The sequence below is a fragment of the Chelonia mydas genome, chromosome 14 (assembly GCF_015237465.2).
Source record: "Chelonia mydas isolate rCheMyd1 chromosome 14, rCheMyd1.pri.v2, whole genome shotgun sequence".
Lineage (NCBI taxonomy): Eukaryota > Metazoa > Chordata > Testudines > Cheloniidae > Chelonia > Chelonia mydas.
Window position 1 is genome coordinate 39,111,424 of NC_051254.2, and position 21,820 is coordinate 39,133,243.

Sequence of the window (21,820 nt, forward strand, 5' to 3'; positions counted from 1 at the left end):
GATGTGTGAAAAACACAGTGGAAATGTACTATGAAAATGTATGTTTTTACCATGGGGTAACTAACATGCTTTAGCTGTCCCACTGCAAAAACAACGTGCAGACAAGGCAACTTAGTCCGGAAGTACTCTACAGGGTTAGGGCTACGCAAGCTGCCTTGAGCCAACCTCGCTGGGGAAGTGTCCTACCTTCAATTTGGCTCTAGGGTTGCCAACTTTCTTATCGCACAAAACCGAACACCCTAGCCCCGCCCCTTCCCTGAGGCCCCACCCCCCGCTCACTACATTCCCCCTCCCTCAGAGGCTTACTCTCCCCCACCCTCACTTGCTTTCACTGGGCTGGGGTTTGTGGCAGGGGGTTGGGGTGTGGGAGGGGGTGAGGGCTATAACTGGGGGCCAGAAATGAGGGGTTTAGGGTACGGGAGGGGGCTCTGGGCTGGGACGCGGGGGTGAGGACTCTGTCTGGGGGTGCAGGCTCTGAGGAGGGGCTGGGGATGAGGGGTTTGGGGTGCAGGATAGGGGCTCTGTGTTTTGGGGGGGCTCAGGGCTGGGGCAGGGGGTTGGGGCACGAGGTTGGGCTGTGGGCTTACCTCGGGCGGCTGCTGGTCAGCAGCACAGTGGGGAGGCTAAGGCAGGCTTCCTGCCTGTCCTGACTCTGTGCTGCCCCCCGGAAGCGGCCAGCAGGTCCGCCTCCTAGGCGGAGATGCGCAGGTGGCTCTGCGTGCTGCTCTTGCCCGCAGGCTCCGCCCCCGCGGCTCCCATTGGCCGCGGTTCTATGGGGGGGGGCAAGGGCCAGCAGGGCTCAGGCCAGCTCTGCACAGCAGGGTCCAGGGAGGGAGTGCTACCTCCAGCCCCTGACTCACCTCATCAGGCCACCCACCTGTCTGGGGCTGTGTGCCGGTGGCTACTCACCGAGGGCTCTTCTGGGCCTGGAGCTGCCTGGGCAGCTCTGACTGGCTGCCTGAGCAATCAAAGGAGGCTGGGAGCTGAGGAGCAGCTGCAGCCCCACACACCAGCAGCAGATGGGGGGATGCCACGGCTGCCCACTCCATGGCACCACCAGCCAGAGGAGCAGCTGCCCCTCACTGCCTGCCTCTGTCTTCCTGCCTGGGTCTGGCCAGACAGTAGGGCCTGAGGGAGAAGAGGAGGAGTGGGGAGCTGCCCCCAAGACTACCCCACTCTGGTATGGTACTGCAGTTTGGGGGTCAACACCCTTGTGCCCCTTCAACTCTGCCTATGGGCTCAAGGTCCAAAACTGTACTGAACGTTATAGAAATGGAAACAGTATTGTTCTAGCCGTGTAGGTCCCAGGATATTAGAGAGACAAGAGACAATATCTTTTATTGGACCAACTTCTGTTCGAGTTATGGCTTATTACAACCATCTATAAACCACTAAGCCCCCTTTTTGTCCTCAGATTACAGAGGTGTTAACGGGACACTTCAGCTGGAATGGTCCCTTACCAAGAGCGACAGAAGTTCCCTGAAAGTGGGGGGTACCACCGGTGCCCAAACCAGAGCCCGCACCCTGCATCCAAACTCCCTCCCAAAGCCAGCACCCTGCACCCAAACTCCCTCCCAGAGCCTGCACCCCACACCCAAATTCCCTCCCAAAGCCTGCACCCAAATGACCTCCCAGAGCCTGCACTCCGCACCCAAACTCCCTCCCAGAGCCTGCACCCAAACTCCCTCCCAAAGCCCACACCCTGCACCCAAACGCCCTCCCAGAGCCCACACCCCCTCCTGCACCCAAACTCCCTGCCCCAGCCTGGTGAAAGTGAGTAAGGGTGGGGGAGAGCAAGTGACAGAGGGAGGGGGGATGGAGTGAGCGGGATCGGGGCCTCAGAGAAGGGGTGGGACAGAGGTGAGGCTTCAGGGAAGGGTGCAGGGCAAGTGCTGCGCGGGGCGCTTGGGGGTCCCCAAAATTTTTTAAATCAAAATGGGGTCCTCAGGCGGCATAAATTTGAGCACCGCTGCTCTAGTGAATATCTGGGAGCCAAGTTCTACACACATGTGGTGACATGAAAAAGCACGAGGATGTTGGGTGGAGAAGCGAACAAGAGTGGACAAAGACAATCCCTACTGGTCGATCAAAAGAAACTGAAGAAATTTTGACACCAACACAGGAAATCAGTCAGCCTTGAAGTCGTATGATGCCAAAGAAAGAGAGAAAGAAAGAACATTTAGAATGAAAAACTAGTGTCTGAATATAAACAGGAAGCATTAGACTAGAAACTCTGATTTGTCATTGCTCAAGCAACTATTCACATGTTCAGTGATTTACTATTAAAAATATAAATTAACTAAAACAAGGACATCTGTCTGCACAATGTTAATGAAGGTAAATAACGAAGCGCTAAGGGTAATAAGAACAGCCATACTGGGTCAGACCAATGGCCCGTCTTCTGACAGTGGCCAAAAAGAGCATTTTAAAAAGTAAATAATTTAAAGGAGCGAAACTCCGTTTGCAGTGGGTTCCCGGGAAAAGGCCATCCAGCCAAGGAAATCAGAACAACAGCAAAGACAAATGTGCGAATTGCTATGGGGCTTTACTAGGGTGACCAGAGAGCACGTGTAAAAAATCAGAACAGGGCAAGGGGTGTAATAGGCGCCTATAAAAGACAAAGCCCCAAATCTCGGGACTGTCCCTATAAAATCAGGACATCTGGTCACCTTAGGCCAGTGGTTCTCAAACGAGGGCCGCCGCTTCTGCAGGGAAAGCCCCTGGAGGGCCGGGGCGGTTTGTTTACCTGCCGCGTCCGCAGGTTCGGCTGATCGCGGCTCCCACTGGCCGCAGTTTGCCGCTCCAGGCCAATGGGGGCTGCGGGAAGCGGCGCGGGCCGAGGACGTGCTGGTCGCCGTTCCTGCAGCCCCCGTTGGCCTGGAGCCGAGAACCGCGGCCAGTGGGAGCCGCGATCGGCCGAACCTGCGGATGTGGCAGGTAAACAAACCGGCCCGGCCCCGCCAGGGGCTTTCCCTGAGCAAGCCGTGGCCCTAGTTTGAGAACCACTGGCCTAGGCTTCACCCAGAAATGCAAACTGGTGATGGATTCTTTTAAATGCTAAAAACACGTGACCATTATTACTATTATTATCTGGTAAACTATATTGCTGAATCCAGTCTCCTTTAGCAGTGCAATGCACCATGTCCGGCAGGGAAGAGCTGCTTGTCTAGACAATGGGATGTCCTGCGCCATCAAGAAAACAGCCCTGGGAAGCAGGCCCGGAGTACGTGCTCCCCGTACCCTCTTTGCCTGGCTTGCCCCATTTGGGGGTAACTTTTCCCCCTCTGCCCTGCCCCATCCTGGGCTTTTCCCCTTCTCTGCCACTGCCTGGCAGTGCCTCAACCCTGACCCCTACCCCTGATTTTGCCCCTAGGCCCCTCTCGTCCCCCTGCCTAGCTGTCCGTCCTTCCTGTGCTGTCAGTTTAGCCCCTGCCCAAATTTTGCCCACGTCCCTCCCCTCCGATCTGCCCCCTTTACTGGTATTCGCCCTCCGGAGAGAGGGGGAGCAGCCTCTGCAGAGGTCAAGGACAGGGCTTGACTTGTAATGAAAGAGAAGCCCTGGCTCAAGCAATTTTGGTCTCCAAAACTCCCCCCTTTTTGCAGGAGCCAGGTCAGGCCCGGCCACGCCGGCCGGCAGCAGCTTGCCACATTTGCAACGGCTGCACCGGGCCCGGCTCCTTCAGGACCGCTCCAGTGGCCCCCGGGGCCGGGGTCCCCTGCAGCAGCAGCGGCCGCGGGAGGGCAGGGCAGAGGCTGCCCCTGGCTGGCAGAGGCAGGGGCGGGAGGCTCGGGGCAGGCTGGCTTGCAAGGCAATCGGTTTGTCGCTAGGACCCTGACGGGCGCTGGGGGTCACGCAGCCACCGCAGGAGCAGGAAGTGAATCGCGCTACACAGTAACTCTTTGTTGCTCCGGGAGGGAGCTCCGCGTTGTCCCTTGCAAGAGCCACCCCCCCCCCCCCCCCCAGCTTGCTGCTCCGGGATCCCTCCCCCCCGAGCTCTGGCTGCAGCCAGGCGAGGTGAATATCCAGGAGTAGCATCCCCTCTGCTCCCCCCCCCCCAATTTGCAAACCCCAACCTGCCCGGGACACCCCCGCCTAGGGAAGCAGAACTTCCACGCAAGGAGGGGGGGGGGACCCCCGGACGCTCCCCGCTGCTCCCCAGTGAGGACACCCCTTGGAGCGAAGGTAAGAGAGACCTGCCCTTTGCACCCCACCAAGGTTACACCCTCCCCCTGCAGACTCTGGTTATCCCGCCCCCGAGCCGTTGGCTGGGGATTTGAGGTTGAAAAATCAGCTCAGCGGGGTTGGTTCATGCCTGCGCCTTCCTGCCTTTTTTCCCCCTGCCAGTGGCACTTTTGTTTGCTAGGCGGGGATGTTCACATTGCCAGGCGCCCCTTGGGAACCTGTGCAAAGCGTGTGTGTGTGTGTGTGCGTGCATTGCACCCCCCTCCTCCCCCGCCCTGCAGCTGCACCCTCCGCTCGCGCAAACCGGAGTCGCTCCCAGCAGGGCAGAGGGGAGCTATGGCCGATTCACCCCAGATGGAATCTGGACTCATTGATTCCGGTGCGGTTACAGCTGATTGACGCCCGCCGGGGATCGGGCCCGGTTGGAGCCACACCGGTTTACAATGGGTGCGGAGCTTGGCTTGAAAACGTTGTGGAAACATACAGTGCCTATTTTTAGCAACAGTTGGTACAAACTGGCTCTGGGTTACTTCCGGCTCCGCATATCATAGGAGGCTTAGACGGTTATCTAGTCCAGTGGCTTGCAACCTTTCCAAGCTACTGTCCCCCTTTCAGGAGCCTGATTTGTCTGGCGTACCCCCAAGCTTCACCGCACTTAAAAAAACACTTGCTTACAAAATGAGACATAAAAAATACCCAGTCACTATTACTGAAAATGAGTTATAAAAAATACCCAGTCACTATTACTGAAAAATTACCGCCTTTCTCATTGTTACCATATAATTATATAATAAATCTATTGCAATATAAATATTGTATTTCCATTCCAGGGTAGCGTTTAATTTCAGAAAGGGGAACGAGACAAAAATGAGGAGGTTAGTGAATCAGAAATTAACGGGCACAGCGCCAAACGTGAAATCTCTACAAGTTGCCTGGAAGCTTTTTAAAGACGCCATAATAGAGGCACAACTTAAATGTATACCCCAAATTAAAAAACGTGGTAAGGGAACCAGAAAAGAGCCGCCCTGGCTAAACAACAAAGCAAAAGAAGCAGTGAGTGGCAAAAAGGCATCCTTTAAAAAATGGAAGTTAAATCCTTGTGAGGAAAATAGAAAGGAGCATAAACTCTGGCAAATGAAGTGTAAAAATGCAATTAGGAAGGCCAAAAAAGAATTTGGGGAACAGTTAGTCAAAGACTTCAAAAGTAGTAGTAAAAAAAATTTTAAGTACATCAGAAGCAGGAAGCCTGCTAAACCACCAGTGAGGCCACTGGACAATCAAGGTGCTAAAGGAGCACTCAAAGATGATAAGGCCATTGCGGAGAAACTAAATGAATTCTTTGCATGGGTCTTCATTGCTGAGGATGTGAGGGAGATTCCCAAACCTGAGCCATTCTTTTTAGGTGACAGATCATAGAATCGCAGGGTTGGAAGGGACCTCAGGAGGTCATTTAGTCCAACCCCTCTGCTCAAAGCAGGATCAATCCCCAATTTTTGCCCCAGATCCCTAAATGGTCCCCTCAAGGATTAAACTCACAACCCTGGTTTAGCAGGCCAGAGCTCAAACCACTGAGCTATCCCTCCACCAGATCTGAGGCACTGTCCCAGACTGAGGTGTCAGTAGAGGAGGTTTTGGAACAAATTGATAGATAAAACAGCAGTAAGTCACCAGGACCAGATGGAATTCCCCCAAGAGTTCTGAAGGAACTCAAATGTGAAATTGCAGAACTACTAACTGTAGTCTGTAAACTATCATTTAAATCAGCTTCTGTACCCAGATGACTGGGGGATAGCTAATGTGATGCCAATTGTGAAAAGGGCTCCAGAGGTGATCCTGGCAATTACAGGCCTGTAAGCCTGACTTCAGTACCGGGCAAACTGGTTGAAATTATAATAAAGAACAATATGGTCAGACATATAGATGAACATAATTTGTAGAGAAAGAGTCAACATGGTTTTAGTAAAGGGAAATCATGCCTCAGCAATCTACTAGAATTCTTTGAGGGGGTCAACAAGCATGTGGACCAAGGGGATCTAGTGGATATAGTGTACTTAGATTTTCAGAAAGCCCCATCTCAAAAAAGAGATATTGGAATTGGAAAAGGTTCAGAAAAGGGCAACAAAAATGATTAGGGGTATGGAATGGCTTCCGTATGAGGAGAGATTAATAAGACTGGGCCTTTTCAGCTTGAAAAAGAGACGGCTAAGGGGGGATATGATTGAGGTCGATAAAATCATGACTGGTGTAGAGAAAGTAGATAAGGAAGTGTTTTTTACTACTTCTCATAACACAAGAACTAGGGGTCACCCAATGAAATTAATAGGCAGCAGGTTTAAAACCAATAAAAGGAAGTATTTCTTCACACAATGCACAGTCAACCTGTGAAACTCCTTGCTAGAGGACCTTGTGAAGGCCAAGACCATAAAAGGGTTCAAAAAAGAACTAGATAAATTCATGGAGAATAGGTCCATCAATGGCTATTAGCCAGGCTGGGCAGGAATGGTGTCCCTAGCCTCTGTTTGCCAGAAGCTGGGAATGAGCAACAGGGGATGGCTCACTTGATGATTCCCTGTTCAGTTCATTCCGTCTGGGGCACCTGGCACTGGCCACTGTCAGAAGACAGGACCCTGGGCTAGATGGACCATTGGTCTGACACAGTATGGCCGCTCTTATGTTCTTATGTGTTTGTGGCATCCTGATGTATGACTGGGGCCTCCTAAGTGCTGCATTTTTTGCCACCTACTTTGGAAAATCAGGCCCAACGAATGCAGGCCAAACCTTCAGAATGTGGGACTGTATCCTGGAAAGCAGTGACTCCGCAAAGGATTTTGGGGTCATGACGGACAAAGAACAGGAGCTCCCAGTGTGGTGCTGTTGCAAAGGAATAGGAGGAAGGAGGTGGTTTTACCTCTGTCCATGACCTTGGTGAGACAGGTACTGCAGTGCTGTGTATGTTTCCAGGGTCCACATTCTGAAAAATTGGAGAGGGTGCAGAAAAGAGCCACAACATTGATTGAAGGGGTGGCGAAAACAATCCACAGTGAGAGACTTAAAGGGCTCAAACTATTTATTTTAGCAGAAAGAGGACTGGGAGATGAGCTGATGATGGCATATAAAAATCCTTTCAAAGGCAGAAAATACCAACTTGGGAAGGACTTTATGAGTGGGGAAAGGCATAACCAGAACCAGTAACTGGACACTGGAGCCAGACAAATTCAAATGAGAAATAAGGCACATTTTTAATGGGGAGAATCATTAACTATTGGAACAAATCACCAAGGGAAGGAGGTGGATTCTTCCTTTATTAATGTCTTCCGAAGAGATGGGAGGCCTTTCTGGACAGTGTGCTTTAGTCGAACACAAGTTATTGGGCTCAGTGCATGGGGTGTCTGGATGAAATTCTTAGGCCTGTGTTGTAGATTTTATACATCAGACTATATCAGTGATTCTCAAACTTTTTTGATCGGGCCCCCCTTCTTTGTGTCTGTCGTCGTTTACGCCCCTCCAAATACATATGCGGCCACCCAGCTCTGAAGGCAGAGCGGAGAGCAGCGGCTGCTGGCTGGGTGCCCAGCTCTGAAGGCAGCACCAGGGCCAGCAGCAGCACAGAAGTGAAGGGTGGCCACGTGAAAAGTTTGACATTCGTCTATATCACTTTTTACAGCAGACTTAGCGCCCCGTTGCCACCCTGACTTCTGTGCTGCGGCCACCACCCCCAGGCGGACAGCCAGTGCCCCGCTGCCTCCAGGTGAGGGGGGGGGAAGGAGAGCCCAAGTCTCAGCTGCCTCCCGGTGAGGGAATGAGGGAGGGTGGTAGGAGCGCCCAGCTGTACCCTTTATCCCTGCTTTCCAGGTGTGCACGGCCCTTTTGCGTGAGCCCCAGCCATCGATGGCTGACAGCCAGAGCTCTTTAAAAAAAAACAACCACCCTAAAAACACACCGCTCGCTCCTCCCTTGACACATTCCTGTGCCTCCCTTGGGAGGCCCGCCCCATAGTTTGAGAACCGTTGGACTATCTGATCTAATGGTCCCTGGGACAGTAGCCTGTAATATCCTGAACAAACCTTGGTGTGCTGGGTTAAACCTTATGGAACTGAGTTTAATAAATTGGAGCCCATTGTACTAAAAACTCAGTGGTCTGTGTGTTATTGAGCGATTGGATGAACTTTCACCATGGGAAGGGCAAATAGGGCAACAGCACGGGGGGCGTGATTAGGCAAATTCACTCTGGTGGTCACATCTCCAGACACATGCCATCCCCTAGGAGAGAGGGTCACCTAGATTAGTTCCAGCTGGGTTCTCCAGGGCCCAAAAGACAAGGAAAAATTTTTTGGTGAGACAACCTGGTTTTAAACTGGCTCAGGACCCAGCAAACGGACAGGACCTCTGGTCCTAGGCGGGCCCCGGTCCTTAGGAAAGTACTGGAAGGACTTTGGCCTCCTGAAGCCCCATAAGACTGAGTTGAAGCTGTGATGGGCTTCTTATGACCAGAGGGAAAGGCCCTGGGTGGGAACTGAAGGCCTAATTGCCATCCAGAGCCCTTGCTGAAGCGAGGGGGTGATCTCTGGTAGGCTTATTACCACGTGTAGGTTCTTTTTATTGTATTTAATATGCTTTCTCTGTAATGCTTTAGAAATCTGCTTGCTTAGAAACAGCTGTGTAGTCAGTTATACCTGTGGCAGTCATGTCGCATACCATCTCCGAGGGGAGATGCTGAGGCGGTCTGTCTTTGGCAGGGGATATCACAGTATAGTCAAGGGACCATGCAGCCAAGTAATATCCCGGTCAGGAGGGAGAGGGACGCGGGTCTAAGCCCAAGAAAGGCAAAGCCTGAAAGTTGGGGCCTTGGTAGGATCACTTATGAGAAAAATACAGGGGCTGTTGCTCTGAACTGTGTCAGTCCCTTATGGCCTTAAAAAAAATCTAGCGAGACAAGCTAGGGGAGGTGATATCTTTTATTGGACCAACTTCTGCTGGTGAGAGAGACAAGCTTGTGAGCTACGCAAGAGATCTTCTGGGCTCCGTGTAAGCTCCAAAACGCGGCTCCTTTGATTCTGCTCTTTTCTAGGCTTTGGGCCAAAGTCTCTGTTCCTGGGAGGGTTTAAAAGGTCTCGGTGGTTTCGGTCCTGGGAGGAGGGGCCGGGTCTGCGCTGGAGTAAAGTGACCCAGTGGGGCAGGGTCCAGAGTGTCTGTCTGCCGGGAAGGGGCCCGGGGAGCGTTGGGGTTGTGAAATGGACTCCAGCCCCTTCTGAAACCTCCCCCCATCGCTCCTCTTGCCCCGACAGGCTGCAGAGTAACCACAGCTTGTCCCATCCTCCCAGGGCCTGGGGCAGGGGAATGGCTGCAGTGATACCAGCTCAGGTAGGGGATTTTCGGGAAGCTGCGACTGGGTTGGTAGCAGGGGGGCAGGGCAGGAAACAGGGTGAAAAAGGGGGCAGGGCAGGGTGTGAAAACTTGCTGGGACGGGAACCCCCTGTTGTCAGGGAGCGGGAATTTCCCCGGGGTGGGGACAGAGCTAGGAAAAATCTCAGTGCTGGAACTTGAACCTACTAGCCAGGGCTGCTGTGGAATATGAAAGGGACACCCAGCGGTGAGGCCCAAGGGAGATGCCCCGTCCCCTCACTCCCAGCTTTGGGAAATGGGGAGGGGTTTGGAATTCCTGTCCCTGGACCCTGCTGAGGGGCTCCATCTCCTATATCAGCCTCTGGCTAGTAGGTGTGTGATAACCGGGAAGGCTTCTGCCCTCCTCCACCAGCTGGGAGGGACAAGGAGCTCTCCCCTTCTCCCCACCCTGAAGCCTCCTGGCTGCTCTGAGCAAGGTGGGGGTGGGATTCTGCTCCTCTGTGACCCCCCCAGAGCTTCCATTTTATCGGCCCTCCTCCCCTGTGACTCGTGGGATTGTGGCTGGGGCAGCAGGTGCTGAGTGGGGGACTCTTGTTGTTCCAGGGGCCGGTGAGCTTCGAGGAGGTGGCTGTGTATTTCACCCAGGGGCAGGGGGCTCTGCTGGACCCCGCTCAGAGAGCCCTCTACAGGGACGTCATGCAGGAGAACTACGAGACGGTGACCTCGCTGGGTAAGAGATTCCTGTGCCCTCGGTTATTAGAAGCCGTGGGGTCTGTGATGTGCCCAGTTTTTCTGCTCTGGTTCTTTCCTGGTCAGTTAGATTTCCCAGTCTCCTGATCCAGTGTGAGACTTTCATCTGTGCACCCTTCCCATGGGACAGGGGAGCCAGCCACGCAGTGAGGATACCAGTTCACCCCCATCTCTCCAGCTTTCCAGGAGTGGAAACAGTGTCACAAGCACAAGTCCCCCACACCAGCACCACCACACACAAAGATGTGCCTCATCGAAGGAGGCTTGAAGGCCATGTTCCCATCTGTGTGGTATTAGGGGATGTGCCTTTAAGGGCTGAGCTTCCTGGACAGAATCTGGGACGGGGTGCGGGGGGCAGTGAAGTTCTTGTTGTTACGCACACAGAGTGGAAATAAAGCAGAGCTCTCACAATCACGGTGAGTACTGAGTGATCACTGGGCACCGCAGTTGGTTTGGATTCCACATCCCCCCAGCACAGGTTAAAATCAGGGGAATGTGCTTTGTGACAAATACTCTCCCAATGCCTGACACACGCTGATCTTGCTTGATTTCACTCCCCCTGAGCAGGATATCCCATTCCCAAACCTGAGCTGATCACCCAGCTGGAACAAGGGGAAGAGCTGTGGGTTCCGGATCTCCAGGCCTCTGAGGAAGGGGAGATCCCAAGAGGCACCCATATGGGTGAGTTGTTGGTTTTGGACACAGAAACCTCCTGTTGAGTGAAGTGGGGGGGGAAACTGTGACTTCCCCCTCCCCGCACAAGCTGTTGCCTCATCTCACCCAGGTCTGGGTTGTAGCCAGCAAGTGTCGTATCCTGATGACAGATGTCACTCAAAGCTTCCTGACTGTTTCTGGCTGTCAACTGCCAGGAGCTGCTGCATCAAACCATTGGCTTATTCTGCCTCATCGTCCAAGCACGGAGTCTCTCTTCCTTTTTTAACCTCTCCCTCTCCCTTCAAAATGTAGTAGCAGCAGGTGGAGCTGTTCAGGCCGTCAACAGCCTTTCTGTCTCCCTCTCATCCCACCTCCGCTCCCGCATTCTAGGTGGGGAGCCGCCTAAATTAGCCAGTGGGGGAGATGCTCAGGAGAGAGGGGTGTGTCCTAAGCTGCATCCTATGATGGGACTTTGGCACCTAGGCAGAAGGGAGACGTCTATTTCTGCTGGCGATCCACAGCCGGGAACCCCTGGATTCAGGTGTCTAAGCTGTTTCTTGCACAAAACACCTGGTGGGGTGGGGCAAGGGAGGACAACTGACAACCTTTAGCCCAGGGACTAGGACAGCAGTTCTCAAATGATGGGTCACGACCCCGTTTTAATGGAGTCACCAGGCCAGTGTTAGACCCGGGATGGAAGCCGAAGTCTGAGGGCTTCTGCTCTGGGACGCAGGGCTCAGACTTCAGCCCGCCCTGCTCAGGGCAGTGGGGCTCAGGTTATGGCTTCAGGTCCCCTGCTGGGGCTCGGTCTACTGTCCTGCCGCCTGGAGGTGGGGGCATGTCATGGCATAAGGGGGCCGTGGTGCAATGAAGTTTGAGAACCACTTAACTCGGGTATTTGCCCAGCACCAGTTCAATTCCTTCCTGTGCCTGATAGGAAGAAGGGATTTGAACTTGGGTCTCCCGCCTCTCAGAAAAAATGCTGAAATCACTGGACGATGGGATCTTCTGATGTAGGCTTCACTCAGTCTCTCCCATTGAAGCTTCTCTACTTAAAAGAAAACAGTCATTGGAGGAGGGACGGAAACATTGCTCTCCCACATGCCCTCCCCAATGGTATCTAGACTCATTCACCCTCACCTTTCCTGGCCCGGCGACTATTCCTTGTCATTCGTAGTAGCGAATAGTTCTCTTTAAGCCATTCAACAACATTTCGGGTGTTTGGTGTCGGTTGAAAGTATTCACCGAACTTGATACAAGTCCACAAATAGTTTCTGGTCAAATGAAACTGTATTTTCTAATGAATAAACTATTCAACCAAACAGTTTTCCCCCCAGCTATACTGGTCCTGTTTGTTTACTGAGTGCTGGTTGCTTACTAAGCCCTCATGAAGGACAGTATCTGCTCTGAGGAGCTCATGACTTTAAGGTAGAGTCCTGCGCGCGACTCTTTTTAATCCCACTGTGACGAGTTCGGTCACAGAGACCCCCCTTGGGACTGTCACCTGATGTGCTGAATTTACCGCTGAGCAGTTTTTGGTTAAAGTCTGCAGCGTTGGGGGCGTGGCCCAGACCTGGGTGTGGGTTGCAGCAGGCTGGCATGTCTGGCTCAACAAGGCAGGGTTCTGGAGTCCCAAGCTGGCAGGGAAAACGAGCTCAGAGGTAAATTCAGCGCATCAGGTGACAGTCCCAAGGGGATCTCTGTGACCGAACCCATCACACCCACTCCCGTCCTGCTTCCGCTATCATGGCAGCGAGTCTACACTAGTCCCATGCAGGGCTCTAACTTAAGGCTTCTACAGATTAAAAGAACCTCCATTTGAGCTAACGTGCCGTCTCTAGATCAACTGACTAAGCGGATGCAAATTAGATACATAAAAATAAGAACTAAATCATTGACCCCTCAGGCAGGTAATTAGAAATTAGTGGTTCAGGTACCCAAAGTCTCTCATATTCCTCCATGTGCCAGATCAGCATCTTTGATCGTCATGGATGGGGGAAAGGTCTGTCCCAGGTTCCCCAAACTCTCATCCCTACTGAATCTGAGTGTTCTGCCCTGGAACCTCCCAGGCTTTCCCCTTCTGGAGCGTGAGTATTGAGGAGAGTGCATGGACTTCCTGCGCAAATCTAGAACCTGCCCGCAAATCTGGGCTTTTCTAGGGATTCAGAGACATATAGGAATGTTGGGCTGGAACAGACCTTGAGAGGTCATCTAGTTGAGCCCCGTGCTCTGAGGACAGGGGATGGATCACTTGATGATCACCTGTTCTGTTCACTCCCTCTGAAGCACCTGGCTTTGGCCACTGTCGGAAGACAGGATACTGGGCTAGATGCACCTTTGATCTGACCCAGTATGGCAGTTCTTATCTTCTTAAGTATACCTGGATCATCCCTGACAAGTATTTATCTAACCTGTTATTAAAAACCTCCAATGATGGGGATTCCACAGCCTCCGTCAGAAGCCTGTGCCAGTACTTAACTAGTCTATATTGGAAAAGGTACAGAAAAGGGCAACAAAAATTATTAGAGGTATGGAATGGCTCCCGTATGAGGAGAGGTTAATAAGACTGGGACTTTTCAGCTTGGAAAAGAGACAACTAAGGTGAATATGATAGAGGTCTATAAAATCATGACTGGTGTGGAGAAAGTAAACAAGGAAGTGTTATTTACTCCTCATAACACAAGAACTAGGGGTCACCAAATGAAATTAATAGGCGACAGGTTTAAAACAAACAAAAGGAAGTATTTCTTCACACAACGCACAGTCAACCCATGGAACTCTTTTCCAGAGGATGTTGTGAAGGCCAAGATTATAACAGCGTTCAAAAAAGAACTACATAAAGTTCATTGAGGACAGGTCCATCAATGGCTATTAGCCAGGATGGGCAGGGATGGTGTCCCTAGCCTCTGTTTGCCAGAAGCTGGGAATGGGCAACAGGGGATGGATCACTTGATGATTCCCTGTTCTGTTCATTCCTTCTAGGCCACCTGGCATTGGCCATTGTCGGAAGACAGGACACTGGGCTAAATGGACCTTGGGTCTGACCCAGTCTGGCCATTCTTATGTTCTTGTTCTTATAGTTAGAAAGACTTTTCCTAATATCTAACCAAAATTTCCCTTGCTGCAGATTAAGCTGATTACTTAGTCTCTGACCTTCAGTGGACATGGAGAACTGTTCATCACTGTCTCCTTTATAACAGTCCTTAACATATTGGAAGACTGTTATCAGGTCCCCCCTCGGTCTTCTTTTCTCAAGACTAAACATGCCCAGTTTATTTTACCTTTCCACATAGGTCAGGTTTTCTAAACCTCATATTTTTATTGCTCTCCTCTGGACTTTTCCCAGTTTGTCCACCATTTTTCTTCAAGTGTGGTGCCCAAAACTGGACAAAATATTCCAGCTGAGGCCTCACCAGCGTCAAGGAGAGCAGGACAATTACTTTGTGTCTTACATACAACATTCCTGATAACACATGCCAGAATCATATTCGTCTTTTTCACAGCCACATCATTGGCTCATATTCAATTTGTGCTCCACTATAATCTCCAGATCCTTTTTAACAGTACGACCACCCAGCCAGTTATTCCCCATTTTGTAGTTGTGGATTTGATTTTTCCTTCCTAAGTGTAGCACTTTGCACTTTTCTTTACTGAATTTCATCTTGCTGATTTCAAACCAATTCTCCAACTTGCCAAAGTTGCTTTGAATTCTAATCCTGTCCTCCAAAGTGCTTGCAACCCCTCCTAGCTTGATGTTATATACAGATTTGAAAAGCATACGCTTCACTCCATTATCCAAGTCATTAATGAAAATACTGAATAGTACAGGATCCAGGACTGACCCCTGTGGGACCCCACTTGATATGCCCTCTTAGTTTGACAGCAAACCATTGATTACTACCCTTTGGGTATGGTCTTTCAACTAGTTGTGCACCCAGCTGATAGTAATTTCATCTAACCACAAGACATTCTCATAAGCAAACTAGGGAAATGTCAAAAGCTTTATTAAAATCAAGATATACTTAGACTTCAGTAAGGCGTTTGATTTGGTACTGCATGTCATTTTGATTAAAAAATGACATTGATATCAAATTAACATGGCACACGTTAAATGGATTAAAAACTGGCTAACTGATAGATCTCAAAATGTAACTGTAAACAGGGAATTGTCATCAAGTGGATCTATTTCCAGTGCGGTCCTGCAGGGATCGGTTCTTGTCCCTACACTATTTAACATTTTTTTTCAATGTCCTAGAAGAAAACATAAAATCATCACTGGTAATGTTTGCCGGTGACACGCCAATTGGGGGGATTGGTGAATAACGAAGAGGCCAGGTCACTGATACAGAGCGATCTGGATCACTTGGTAAACTGGGTGCAAGCAAACAATGTGGGTTTTAATCCATCTAAATGTAAATATATACATCTAGGAGCAAAGAATGTAAGCCATACTTAGAGGATGGGGGACTTTATCATTTGTAGAACAGATGACTAAGTAGATAGCGTATCCTGCCTGGCGATGGCTAATGATTATTCATCGTCATTTATAGTTTGTCTTCTCAAAGGGGAAGTTGGCTGGGGAGTCAGAGAGGCAGTCAGTTCTCTGCCTCGATCCACCTACATTGTGAAGACAGAGAGGTTAAAGAAAAAAATGAGCCTTTGTGCTTGGAAGATGAGGAGAAATAATCCAGTTGTAATCACTTCAGAGAAGGAAAAATTATAGATGGATTAATACATTTTACCTTTCTCAGTCTTCCCAACGGTTCTTGTGTCGTATTTCCCCTTTGCTGTTCCCCTTTATTTCCTTTCCCCCAAGCACAGAGAATGACTCCTGTCTGGATTCTCTATTTCAGCAGGTGAAGGTACAGTGAGTGAGATCAAGGAAGAGAATCCACAGCAGGAAAGTCCTGAGCAACAGGAACTGCATAGAATGTTATCGGAAAGATCCAAAGAGAATTTTTCCCAGAGTGCTGAACAGGGAAAAGTCTGCGAGAATCAGCACAAGTCAGAGAGGCACAAAGGGAAAGAAATGGGTAAAGCCATTAATTGTAGGAGAGGACTCAGTAATCCCAAGGAAACCACAGCCCAACAGAAAATCCAGACAGAAGAGAGAAAGTACACGTGCACTGAATGTTGGAAAAGCTTCAGTCGTAGTTCAAACCTTATTGCCCATCAGAGAATCCACACTGGAGAGAGACCCTTTAAATGTACAGAGTGTGGGAAAAGCTTCATTCAGAGGGTAAACCTCATTTCTCATCAGAGAATCCACACGGGAGAGAGACCCTATAAATGTACCGAGTGTGGGAAAAGCTTCAGTAAGAGATCGCACCTAAATACACACACGATAATCCACACGGGAGAGAGACCCTATAAATGTACCGAGTGTGGAAAAAGTTTCGGTCAGAGATCACAGCTTAATACGCACAAAATAATCCATGCAGGAGACACATCCATGATAACCCATGCCAGAGAGAAACATTATACGTGCTTGGACTGTGGAGAAAACTTGAAGTGGAGCTCAGAACTTGTTACACATCAGAGACTCCACACAGGAGAGATCCCTTATAAATGCTTCGACTGTGGGAAATGTTTCATGCGGAGTTCAACCCTTATCTTACACCAGAGAATCCACACAAGAGAGACACCCTATCAGTGCCCTAACTGTGGGGAAAGATTCAGGTGGAGTACGCAGCTTGTGAAGCATCAGATGCTCCACACGGGAGAAAGACCCTATAAATGTCCCGACTGTGGGAAAAGCTATAGTGACAGCTCATCCCTTATTTCACATCAGCGAACCCACACAGGAGAGAAGCCATATACCTGTGTGGACTGTGGGAAAAGTTTCAATCAAAATTCAACCCTGAACAGACACAAGAGGCTCCACACGGGAGAAAAACCCTATAAATGCACTGAGTGTGGGAAAAGTTTCAGTCAGCGATCAAACCTCAGTGTGCATCAGCGACTCCACACAGGAGAGAAACCCTATAAATGCCCCGACTGCGGGAAAAGCTTTAATCGGAGATCAAACCTTAGCGTGCACAAGAAACTCCATGCAGGAAAGAAACTTTGAATGGGGGAGATGCTACAGCTGGGGCTCTGATTTATATTAGGCATCAGCAAATCCATACAGGGAAGATACCTCTTAAATATCCTTAGCGTGGAAAATATTTCAAGCAGAATTAATGGGCCTGTCTACCCCACAGAACCTTGGCCGGGATAGCTCTGCTGGCAGTCACCTAGTGGATAAGCAGCGCAAGCCAACAGAGATCTTCTGCCAAAACAGCTAAACAGCCTCCCGGAAGGAGATTAGCTAATCCCACAGAAGCACTAGCTGTGTCTACACTCAGAGTTTTGCCAGCATGGCTGGGGGTGTGTGATTTTTTTCCCCACACTCTTAGCCAACATAGCTATGCCGGCAAAACTTTGTAGTCTAGACAAAGCAGTTATTGGACAACAGGAGAGAGATTCTACCAGTGCCCTGACTAGGGCTGGCTACCGTGTTAAAAAAATTAAAAAATCTGTTTCCTCATTCCCACACACATCAGGGGCATTTGGCTCTCAGGGATCCAGAAGCCCATCGCTGGGGTGAGGACCCAGCAGCAGCCGAGCAGCAGCTGGTCAGTGACCTTCTGGCTCTGCCTGGTCTAAGCAAACCCTAGGCAGAGGAGGAGAAGCCCCCATCAGCCCCCCCCCCCCCCCCCGCTGCAGCCCTGGCTGCTGAGCTGATGGGCCACAGGTGGGGGATGGGAGAGAGAGAAACTCCTCCAGATGCTCCCTCACCCTGGCTGAAGTTCCCCCTTCCCCATTTCCCACCCAGCCGGGATCCCCCTGCCATGGAGATGAGGAGAAGGTGTCAGGCCCCACCTTCACTCTAGACCCATGTCCCCACCCCCATCTTCCACCAGCCCCTGGGCTGGGCTCCCCCATTTACCTGGAGCTGTTCCCTACAGGGCGAGTGTCCCTGAGGGGCTGATAACTCCTCATCTCCCCAAATCTACAAGGGTGCTGGGCTCTGGGGGATCAAAGGTTGAGACCAAGGGGGACAGGTTTTGGGAATAGAGCTGGAGTATTAAATATTGGAGCTGGGAAGCAGAGGGAGCTGAGTGCTGGGGCTATCGGGCATTTGGGGATCATGGAATAAGAGGAGGTGGAAGGGATGGGGTTAGGAAGATGATTTCTCCTATCATTCACGTCCTTGCTCCCCCTGTAATTAAACATTGACAGGGCCTACTTTCCCTTGGACCCCTTGTAGGATCCCTAGAAAAGCCTAGAAGCCTAGGAATCCCCTCTCAGCTTCACCACCCTCAGCCTCTGAGTGTTCTCTTAGATTAGGAAGTGTGGACAGGGATAGCTAGCGCATTTCCTTCTGACCCTGGCGAAACTTTCACCCCGTTTTCTAATCCAGACCCACACTGAGCTCGTTTAGCAGGGTGATAGTTACCGAGTTCCCGCTTCAGGGACACAGTGACTCATCCCCAGTTCTTCTTACCTTGCTTGCGGTCGTCCCAAAGACTTCTTTGTTTTTTAATAAAACAGAATGGCATAACTGAACAGATTATAAATGGATTCGGGCAGGGATAGAAAAATGTTTTGTGTTAGCCTCTGTGTTACTTGAGGACAACCTGGTGAGACAGAGGGATTCTTGCCTTTCCCCATGACTGCTTCATTCCCCTCTTCCCAGTTTTATCTTAAGAACAGCCATACTGGGTCAGACCGATGGACCAGCTTGCCCAGTATCCTGTCTTCCGACAATGGCCGATGCCAGATGCTTCAGAGGGAATGATCAGAATGGGGAAATTATCAAATCCATCCCCTGTCATCCAGGCCCACCTCCTGGCCATCAGAGGCTTAGGGACACCTAGAACGTGGAGTTGCCTCCCTGTCCATGTTGGCTAATAGCCATTGATCGGCCTATCCTTTTTATCTAATTCTTTTTTGAACCCAGTTATAGTTTTGGCCTTCACAACGTCACTTGGCAATGAGTTCCACACGTTGACTGTGCGCTGTGTGAAGAAGTATTTCCTTTTGTTTGCTTTAAACTTGATGCCTATTAATTTCATCATTTCCCCCCTTAATTTCATGGATCTTATGTCCATGCCATGGAGAATTTATCTTCCCTTTATCCTACCCCTGTAGTTCCCAAAGTGGCACATGGCACAGCGTTCTCAGGTCTCCATGCTTAGGAATTGCGCTTTGATTACTTTGATCCTAAATCAGGAGGACTGGAGCCGAAAGCATCACAGACCCAAAGGGGGAATTCGAATAAATCCCAGACACAGTATGATCATTCTGAACCTAAATCCCAGTTTCCATCTGTTGGTAAAGAGGTTTGTGGGGTTTTGCCAGCCAAGCTCTGTTTGTTTGCAGGTGGGAAGGTTTCGTGGTGGTGGAGGTGTTTCTTTCCTTCATTCTTTCTTTTCCCCCTTTGTTACGATGAGGCTAAAAATTTGATACATAATACAAGGCACAAAGTGCAACAGACAAAAGGCAGTTTACAGGAGAACTCAGGTAAAGCTTTTCTTCTGCATTTGAGTCAAATACAACATGTCCTGGATTTCACTTGATATGAACATGGAAGTGTACCATAACCCCCCGTAGGGTGGCCTGTTCTCTCTTTCCTGTTGGCCATTTGGTCACAGACTTGGATATTAGTGTTGTATGACAGGATGTAGACCAGATTTACTGGGGGCTTCATAAGGCAACTCACCAGATATCAGTATAACCCTTATTTTATTTTTTTGCCATTTTCCCAGGGGTGCTGGAACAATTTTGTACAGTCGGGGTGCTGAGAGCTATTGAACCAGCTTGTGAACCCTGTATATGATGGAAACCACTTCAAGCCAGCACCCCAAGTTCCAGCACCTAGGCATTTTCCCCAGCCTTTGCCCTGAGATGTTAGCGTCGTTTGAACAGTGATCACTGTAAACAGCCACAAACACTGAGGGGTGAATGTGAGAGTCGCTATCCAAAAAGCAGAGGCTAAAACGGGGCAGGAAGTTACGTCTGACCCCTAGCAGAGATGTAAGATACAGTCAGATGGGGCAGCGTGGGAGGGGAGAGAGACGCAGCCGGAATCCCGTAGGGTTTGCTTTTGAGAGCCAGACAACTGAGGCAGCATTCGCTGCATGGGGGCCAGCGAGACAAGAAGGTGAATCTAAAGGGCTCTTAATGAGCCCTCCAAGGAAATGATGGGGGTGTCTCCTGATTCCCAGGAGGTTGAGCGGAGCTGAGAAGAAAGGTGGGGAAGTCAACAGGTCTGTCCTTTCCAAAATCCAGGGTGAGCCCCATCACTGAGGCCAGTGGCAACAAAGAGCTGTGACCCAAGTGCCTTAAGTTGAAAACAGACGCAGGTAGACAGTTACAAGTCTATACCCAGGGACTTGCCTCGACGTACCCAGAGAGGACTGTTTCTCTGTGATCGCCATCCGGATGATACTTCACCAAAGGGGGCTGCGTGCGGGTGTTGTTATTGCTGGAGGTACGCATGGGAAAGGTTTTAAGGGTGTAGAATATTGCGTTCCCAAGCTCTTGGAGGTGAAGCTGGTCACTTGGGGCGGGGTGGCTCTCGGAGCCAACTCAGCCTAGAGTGAGAACAGTCGACATCTTTCAACCCAGCCCAGCCAAGTGTAGACAAGGTGCAGGTGTGGGCCTTTACAAAGCACAAAAGTGTCCAAGAAAAAGACCTTGAACAGGGGACAAACGAAGTTTGGAGTTAACAAAACATCCTGAGTCTCAAAAGAGACACAAGGTCTGGCACCACGTGAAAGGGAAAGAAGGCACAAGACAGTGTCCATTCTGGAGGCGATAGTCTGTCAGCGTGAGTGTCTTCAAGTGGATTCCAGCTCTGGACGAGCATTATACAGACTGACTTTTGGGTGAGAAATGCCTTAGGAGATGGGAAAGAAACTTGTTAATAAGCATAGTCCTGAGATTGCATTTTATATATTCCCTTTATCGTAACCATACATTTCCCATCCTTATACTTGCTTCGCTCTGAATCTTCATTGTAAAGTTCTAGCAAATAAACTTCTATTTGGTGACACTATAGACCCAACTAGGTGCCTTGTGCTAGGGAGAGTGTTGAACTGAGGTGAAGCTAGTGAACAGGAGAGGGCATTGCTTTGCAGCCAATCTGCGCGCAGTGCGGGTGTCCAGAAGTCGAGTGTAATGAAGCAGGGTGGGCAGACAGCTTGGAGGGACCTGTGCCTCGGGGCCAGTGCAGAACTCTGGGGGCTAACGATTTCTATAGATGCAGTCATGGGTCATCTCCGCTTTGCCCCCAGGGAGCCTAAGGGCTGGGGTGTGCAGATCGCTGGCCTGCAGAGGGAAAATGGGGCACTTGTGTTGCCAGGGGTTTGGGGTGGGAATGACGGAAGCTCTCCCTACCTTGCCTATCCCCCCCCCCCCCCACACACACACACACACCACAAATGTCTCAGCTGGGATTGGAGATGCTGCTTCCTGGGTTTCCTGCTCGCAGAGAGTTTGCTTTTGTGACCAGAGCCTGGGCGTCTCTCAGATCCTCTCCCCTCTTCTGTAAGAGGTCACTGTTGCTGGTGCTTGCGGGAGCAGGGCTGGGCTGGGGTCGAAATGCACCGTGCTGAGCAAGGCTGGGCATTGGGTGGGGAGGGGCGCTTTGACTTCTGATTTCCCGCTTGGGAATAATCCAGTTAAATTGAGTTTCTCAAACTCCCAGAGTCCTTTGTCTTGAATAATGGGTAAAAATGGCCTTCGGTGGATGCAGCAGCCAGGGGGGAAGCTTAATCTTGAGCACTGCAGAGGACAGATTCCAGACCTGTCAGAGCTCTGGGGTTTCAGACCTTTCTGTGGGCCTGGAGGGTTTTGGGAGGAATGGGAGGGGGTTTCCCTTGTCTACAGGGGATTTTCCTT

At 50.5% G+C, this 21,820-nt stretch overlaps 1 protein-coding gene across 2 annotated transcripts; it reads left to right on the forward strand.

Annotated features, from left to right (window-relative positions):
- The first annotated feature begins 3,793 nt into the window (after positions 1 to 3,793).
- On the forward strand, positions 3,794 to 20,977 carry LOC102939760 (zinc finger protein 501). Of its 2 annotated transcripts, XM_043528186.1 has the most exons (5): positions 3,794 to 4,183; positions 9,469 to 9,544; positions 10,130 to 10,256; positions 10,844 to 10,957; positions 15,784 to 20,977. In XM_043528186.1, the coding sequence occupies exons 2-5, from the start codon at positions 9,521 to 9,523 to the stop codon at positions 16,998 to 17,000; spliced, it is 1,482 nt and encodes a 493-aa protein (XP_043384121.1). In that variant the 5' UTR covers positions 3,794 to 4,183; positions 9,469 to 9,520; the 3' UTR covers positions 17,001 to 20,977. The 2 variants fall into 2 exon arrangements, with proteins under 2 accessions (XP_043384121.1, XP_037769927.2); XM_037913999.2 differs by lacking the exon at positions 3,794 to 4,183 and having other exon boundaries at positions 8,669 to 9,544.
- The last annotated feature ends 843 nt before the right edge of the window (positions 20,978 to 21,820 follow it).

Bases quoted from the DNA above. Each gene is read 5' to 3' on its own strand.
- LOC102939760 (XM_043528186.1), top strand. From the start codon at position 9,521: ATGGCTGCAGTGATACCAGCTCAG. The intron at 9,545-10,129 runs GTAGGGGATTTT...TTGTTGTTCCAG, and splicing joins CTGCAGTGATACCAGCTCAG to GGGCCGGTGAGCTTCGAGGA. The intron at 10,257-10,843 runs GTAAGAGATTCC...CCCCCTGAGCAG, and splicing joins CGAGACGGTGACCTCGCTGG to GATATCCCATTCCCAAACCT.